This window comes from Arachis stenosperma, chromosome 10 (assembly GCF_014773155.1).
Source record: "Arachis stenosperma cultivar V10309 chromosome 10, arast.V10309.gnm1.PFL2, whole genome shotgun sequence".
NCBI lineage: Eukaryota > Viridiplantae > Streptophyta > Magnoliopsida > Fabales > Fabaceae > Arachis > Arachis stenosperma.
The window spans coordinates 8,037,765-8,045,117 of record NC_080386.1 but is presented as its reverse complement, the minus strand read 5'-3'; the positions used below and the strand labels follow the sequence as shown (position 1 = coordinate 8,045,117).

The following is a 7,353-nucleotide window of genomic DNA, read 5'->3' as shown; positions in this document are numbered from 1 at the left end:
CCCCAATTTCTCCATTAGGTATTGCGAGCTTATACTCCCCTCCCAACTTAGGAACCGTAGCAACCCACGGAACGGCGCATCTATCTTCTTCCCTTCACCTTCGCTGGGTCTCGTGTTTCCTGTCAATGCCGGCAAACTGTCTCCTTGACTTCCCTCCAGCCGCTGACCGACTCCCGTCTCCGATGGAGGTTGCGGTCTTGAAGATTAGAGTCGTGGTTGTTGCAGCTCTCCACGATCATTATCATTTCATCCCTAGAAGCACCATCTATTCCACGGTCGCCGTTCATCTCTACGTCGCGCATCTCTGTTCCAGCATCGCCGGTGTCAGTTTGGTTCCACAGGTCCGGTTCCCCTCTTCTAGCTTCTGGATTTTATTTTTTACAACAATAATTGCTTCAGAGTTTGAATTCTTTTATTTAAAAAAAATTAAGTTATATTAAGGCTAATCATTGTCAGTTTTATTCTAATTCAACTGAATGATTTTTGTTTCTTGTCGGGCTTGCTAATCCATTTAATTTTATTTTGTATTTGAATTCTGTACTTTGCTAATTTTCTATTTCTATAATAAGTTAATGTTGTAAAGTTGTACTTCATATACTGATAGAATGTTTTTAGTGCAATTTGATTCAGCTGTAATTTGATTCAGCTGCAAGTCAATTTTCATAGTTTTCAGAGGAGTTTTCTAATAGATTTGTCTCACAATTGTCTTAAGCTTCAAGTGCTAAAAGTTTATATATCTGATGTATGGTTTATCCCATCACTTCAACTTTTTCTCTGTTTTCAATTTTTTTGCATCCTTTGACTTGACTTGTTCCTTGTTTTCAGTTCATGGATGATTGGTCCGGGTCTTACCTAAACTCCAATAAATGCAGTGGTTGGACACATTCCCTTTGCAGTCTTAAGTGCATCGTATTGCATTTGAACACTGTTGAGCATCCAGGATATGTAAACACTCCAGAGTTACATGAATCGACTGCATATAATTTACAAAGAGGGCTTGTGTTGAAATAAATGAGAATTCATGCTAAATATAGTCTAGATTCAAAATGTGAAATTTAGCAAGTACTATCTGAAATACAAAGGGACTCTAGCATGTGCCGACTTGAAGTAAACTAACTGATCAGCATTCACCTGTGGTAAGGACTTTGTTGATGTAAGGTCTTGGCTCTCTGCTGAACTATATGCTTCTTTTGGATCAATGGTTACATGAATTATCAGTAATGAGATAACGATGAATCTTTGCAATTAATCTGGGTTGTTTTTCGCATAAATGTCAGAGTAACCACATGGGTGGTTTATCCTCATCGATATTGTGATATGGTGATGTCATATGTGGTTGTTTATATGTTATAAATTGCTTTCAGCCTTTGCCAATGCCTAATGGATTTTCCTGAATAGGATGCATGTTTCTATGATCTATCGTATTGGATTTATGTGTTGATTTTTGCATTTAGTTATATTATTCTTTTTTTTCAATAAATGCTGGGTTTTTTTCTGTTTAAAATGGTATTTCAATTGTGTGTTCGTTAATTTTGTGCTAAAGGATTTTTTCTATTACTACTCCTACTGGAAAGTACTTTCCTAACCTCTTCTCTGTTTTACTAATTTGACATGCCTGGAAAGATTTACAAATTAGTGGGTTAGTTGAAAACTTGAAATCTGAGGCTTGAAAGTTGAAACCTCCTATATTCATTTTTTCTTCTGTAGGCAACAATTTATTAGCTAAACTATTCTGTTTTGAACTTACAATTACAACAGATATGATTATGATGATGATAATTCTATTATATAGTTGATTGATTATTATTGTTTTGTGTGTGAATCATGGAAGAAGTTGTTGGATATGTTTATACAGACAAGCATTTCTATTGCTCTGGAAAGTTATAGAGGATTGAAAAGCCAGTTGCTTTTTATCAGGTTTTGGATCAATTGAGTGGTTGGAATAGTATTTGGTATAAATAATTTTTTTATTGTATTATTTTTTGCAAATCTGTGTGATACAGTGAAAACCACTCACTGTGGATGTGGGGGTTTCTATATATGACAATATCATGGTTCTTCTATTACATTGTGTGATGCAGTTTTTTTTTAATTCCTAATTATTATACCATTATTATAACTATATATTTTTCTTAGACTAAATTATAATTTTAGTTCTCATAAAATTCAATTTATTTACAAAATTATTTTTGGAAAAAAATGGATATTTTAAGTTTTCAAATGTCATCTTAATTTGATAGGGTTTCAGAAATTTTATTTTGTATATGAAAATAATTCATATATTTAAATTTTTTTTTGTTGTGGGTTAATTAGAAATTTTATTCTAGAGTACATATATACAATTATTATCTAGATATAGTTTATCTTTTTTTTATGGTATACAAGTTATCCATCCAGAAGATATAAAAAAAAGAGAAAAATCACTTTAAAAGATTGTTAGGAAGATTTAATTATTAAAAAAGATTTTTAATATTAAAATTATTAACAATAATTAATTTTTATTTTAACATATATCATATTTAAGAAGACAATTTTTTTATAAAAAAATAAATATATTCTTCATTATTTTTTTAGTTATTTTTTTTAATCCGTATGTTAATCTTTTTTATATTGCTAAAATATTTCTTGATTACTTAATTATTTATTTCTTTGTCTTCTGTGGTTTTCCATCATTCTTTTCTCTAATTATCAGTAGAAAATAAAAAAAATTATGAAAGTTACTTAAACTTTAGGAGAAATAAAATTTATTCATATAAAAAATTCTAAAATAAATAAAAAATGATATTAAGATATATTTTTCTCAATATTTAGTTCTTTTTAACTATCATAAATATTAACAAAAATTTAGTCCTTAATAATTGTGTGATTATTTATCTTCTTGAATAATTAATTTGTCATAACCACTATTTAGTGTAATTTATTTTAAAAAAAAGTATCCAGATAATTTTAATTATTATCTTCTATCTTCTACTATCTTCTATTAGTATTTTCCCTTTTTTAAAGTCACCAACAAAACCTAAAAAAACCAAAGGTCCCTCCCTTCTCTCTCTCCCACACGCAAAACAAAAAAAAGAGAACCTCAGAAGAAGTAACTGAGTGACCGTCTGTCATCTCTCTTTGGTGTCTCACGTCACTCAACCCAGAAACTCCACCACCCAACATTACCAGGGTTAAACCCCATATCCTCCTACAAATTCCAGAACTCTCGTCCTCTGCGGTGTCTCCCGGTGCCTTCGATTCCTACGAACGAGATATCTCTGACAGTTTCTCAGCGGATAGTGCTCTTGCTTGGGCTCTTGAGAGATATCCAGAATACATAGTTCGTCCAATGAGCAAGAGACGTGATGATAAGGTAAATTTTCTGACACCAGAAGAAGACTTTAAATTTTTGCCCTAACCGTTGCATTCTCAACACATTCTTCTATTCACTCTTTTTTCTTTTGCTTTTCTTTTCAGTTTTTGGTGGTTTGTGTTTCGGTAATTTTATCAACTACAGTTTTGGATTCTGAAAATATCAACTGAATACGTTTATGTGAATGTGCTGAGTTCAAGTATCCTTTATGATTATTTTCTTCCTAAAAGTAACATTTGTGTTTGTCTGACATGTTGCTGGATATTAATATGAACCAATATAAGATATTGTCATATATTTGGACATGCATGTATCATTCAAGGAAACCTTGGTTCTCAATTTAAAAGGAAAGAAAGAAATATTTGATTTCCACCACAAAGCATGTTTCATATTTGGTTGAGTGCAATATCTCACTCTTATTAACTTATTCTTTTCTTTTTTTTATGCTTTTTGTTACCAAGTTTTGAAGTGTGGATAAGAGCTAATTTTGCTGATCATTCTGATTATTAAGCCAGATTTAAGGTACCATGCTAAAATATAACATAATAACATGATAGAAGTTCAAATGATAATAACAGAAATTTTTTTTTATTTAATTTTTTTCGGTTAACTAATTCTGTTTAATTCACGTTGTATTGGCCGTGTCAAATTCACTAATTTCGTATTACTATGTTGTATCCAATAAAAAAATATTGAACAAAAAATTCAAATAATACATTTTTAATGCTATAAAAAAATCATCCTAAAGATAATAGTAAGTTACTAATTTGCAACTATTAGGCATCTTATTAGTCAAAAATTTTTTAACTAAAAATTGTGCAATATCTTAACATTTATCCTTGGTTACTCCTTTTGTTCCTATGCATCTTTATTTTTTTTCTGTTCTCCTGATTTTCTCCAATCTGTAGGATTATATATTTTCATGCAATACTCCTTTTTTTCTTTTTTTTGTTTGTCTTTTTTCAGATAGCTGAAATAGGTTTTTTGGGCATTATTTTTCTACGATGAATCTCGTTGCACGTAGAAGTGATCGCACAAGGTTGAGATTATATTGTTTTCCTTTTTTATTAAGGATTTCTTGTTATGTATGCTGTAAACATATTGAGTTGGGTTAATTTAGGCGTTTCTTTGGCACAAGAGAGCATTGACAAAATGATAAGAAAGAAACAATTATGTTTCGTGCATACAGAGGACGGGTATATATTTAGATTAATATATCATTTCTGTTTTTTTTTTTAATCTTGGGCCATGTGATCAATACATAAATCATATATAACTGAATTAGTAAAATTAATGGTAAAAAATTAAATGTATATGATAAGTCTCTTTTTGTTTTTAGGATGATGTTTTGCTTCCAATGATAGTAGTTGCTAGATATGGGGTCGAGCTGAAACATGAAATTGTCCTGATTGATCTTTGTGACAACTGTATCAAGCTTAAATTAAAAACCGGAGAAAACAAAATTTGGATACCTTCCGGTGAGATAGACAAGTTATTTGCTTTCTATAAGTTCAAGAGTGTGGTGAAGATCGGTCTAATGCATGTCACAAGTGTCATATATTTTGTGGCTCCTGTGGATAGGCGAAATAAACCAATTTATATGGATTTTTATGCTTTTCACTATGTTAAAGATATTATTAATATATCTTTACTAAAAATAATTCAAGATCAGTTGGGATTGAATTATTTTGATGGATTGGATGATGTTTCATATGGTATAGAAGATAATGAGATGCATGATCATATGAAAAGGTTAGAGTTTACAATTTTTCTTTTTTTTTTTAAATTCTTAATTATTCTTAATTTTATACATCTTATATTTTAACTACTGTTTTTATAAGCATATTTATTTCAATATATATATATAATTCATTGTGTAATATAATGTTATTATTCTCTTCTATTATCTATTTGTTTTCTCATTGTTCTTTATTTTATTTTTTTTATTACACTTGAAGTTCTAGTATGTAAAGGATTCTAAAGAACATTTCCAATAGAACTACTGTCAAGAAAAGGTCAATAACAAAAAAAAAGAGGGTGTGTTAATTTTTTTTGGTTTAATATTAAATTGTTCTTACATCTTTCACTGTTACAATTTTTAGTTTCCTTATATTTTTCCTATCAATTAAAATTGAAATATATAGATGTGTTGCTGAACATCACAGCAAGAGGTTGACTGAGTATGATATGAAGGCTGATCGATTTGTAAGTTTCTGTAATTATTGTTTCATACTTATTGTTGAATTTATTTTTTGAGGTATTTCTAACTTTTTTTTTAAACAGTATATTCCCTGTGAGTTTGCTAGATTACTACTTACGAGTGGAGGATTGGAAGATTGAAAATTTACTGTTAAGGACTCAAAGATTGCTAAAACCTTTGCAATGCATGTCTTGAAAAGTAAGGGAAGGAATCGAGAGTACAAAATAGGACCCAAATGAAAAGATTTTGTCAGGATGCATAAACTTAGGCCTGAATATTTATGTATATTTAGTAGTGTTTCGAACGAAGATCATTTGATTCAGGTTTTTGTGGTTAGAAAGTAATTATTCAGCTGCTTTGAGACTTTCTTTTATTAATTTTGGGATATGTATTCTATTTTGGATCCTGAATTTTTCATTATCTAAAATTCAAAATATGTATGGGATGTGAATTTCTTGGTTAACTTAAGTACTTTTTGATATGAGATATAAACAATCAAATTAATATGATATTTGGTTATCTCACTCTCCCAGTTAATTTTATACTTCTTGCAATTAGATGTTTTTTTATATCATTATTACGAATGTGTTAGATCTTTATTAGCATTGATTATTAACTTTTCTAACTATTTAATTCTGGTATGATCATTAACTTTTTTATAAACTAATTTTATTTAGCTTGATCATTTATTCTATTTCTCTTTAGAATATTGTCACCTTTGAATATGATTATGTTTGATTGATTAGATATCTAATTCAACAGAGGAAGTTATTTAATTAATACTTTTTCTCTTTAAATATGATTATATTTTTTTTTATTTTGAGTCTTTTAATACTGTTTTAACTTGCATATGACTTTGATTTGAGAAAATAATTATTGAATAGTTTATTTTTTATGTGTGTTCATACAATTGTAATCCTATGCAGTTTGCACGGGTCCTACTGTTAGTAATATATAAAGACTAGTTGACGGCTCAACACTAAATAGTCTACTAATATAATCTTCCTTTTGTGATGCTGAAAGAAAGCCTACTAATGTAATCTAAACGTGTCGATTAGACAATAAAGATACCGATGTAAAGATAAATAAAAGAATTGACTAGTAACGATCGGAGCAACTGAAGACAAACTAAGCAAGTAAACAAGCCAAGAAGAGTATGCGTGAAGTTCTGGTTTAATATTTATTTTCAATGTTGAAAACTTATGGGTCGTTTACACATATAATTTATGGTGAATTTTATCGAATCCCTTCTAAAATTACATGTAAGTTATCTTTTATGATGTGTCATACTTTAATTGATTATTATCTTAACTATAGTTGGGTTATTTTGTAATTTATTATTTGAGATAGGTAATTATATAATTTCTTAAAATATTAAAATTCTACCCCATACGCAGTGCTGATTTAGTTGCGATCTACTGCCTCTCACGCAATCTTTTTCTACAGTGCATCATTTATTAACGAGTCGTTGAATTCCCATGGCTTGTAACTTCCCGTTCTTCCTATTATAGTCAGACTTCATTGCTATCTCCTGTCCTCTCACTCAATCTCTTTATTTTTTGCGGTGGATCACTCCTTATTAAATTTTTTTCATTAAAAATAATATATGGAATATATATTCATATGTAAAATATAATATAATAAAATAAATCTATTCAGAGTACTTAAAAGTATAATTAAAATCAAGAATATACAATATAATAATAAAATTTGTACTCTAAACAAGTAAACATATCTTTTATCATACATAAATTATTTAGAAGGGTAAAGTACTCAATTGGTCCCCTAGGTTTGGGCGTCT

The 7,353-nt window shown here is 29.2% G+C and overlaps 1 protein-coding gene across 14 annotated transcripts; it reads left to right on the top strand.

Moving 5' to 3' along the window:
• On the top strand, positions 1–6,015 carry LOC130955750 (uncharacterized). Of its 14 annotated transcripts, XR_009076879.1 has the most exons (7): positions 1–341; positions 826–3,352; positions 3,814–3,874; positions 4,319–4,391; positions 4,692–5,104; positions 5,311–5,557; positions 5,636–6,015. XR_009076879.1 is itself a non-coding variant. In XM_057882706.1 (6 exons), the coding sequence occupies exons 3-6, from the start codon at positions 4,525–4,527 to the stop codon at positions 5,690–5,692; spliced, it is 555 nt and encodes a 184-aa protein (XP_057738689.1). In that variant the 5' UTR covers positions 1–341; positions 826–3,352; positions 4,319–4,524; the 3' UTR covers positions 5,693–6,015. The 14 variants fall into 14 exon arrangements, 1 of the variants encoding a protein (XP_057738689.1); XR_009076882.1 differs by lacking the exons at positions 3,814–3,874; positions 4,692–5,104 and having other exon boundaries at positions 5,311–5,389; positions 5,497–5,557; XR_009076877.1 differs by lacking the exon at positions 3,814–3,874.
• Positions 6,016–7,353: the final 1,338 nt, after the last annotated feature.

What these genes read in the sequence shown, in the direction of transcription:
- LOC130955750 (XM_057882706.1), top strand. Translation starts at nt 4,525, where the DNA reads ATGTTTCGTGCATACAGAGGACGG. An exon ending in TTCGTGCATACAGAGGACGG is followed by an intron (nt 4,549 to 4,691) that starts GTATATATTTAG and finishes TTTTGTTTTTAG; the next exon opens with GATGATGTTTTGCTTCCAAT. An exon ending in ATGCATGATCATATGAAAAG is followed by an intron (nt 5,105 to 5,496) that starts GTTAGAGTTTAC and finishes TGAAATATATAG; the next exon opens with ATGTGTTGCTGAACATCACA.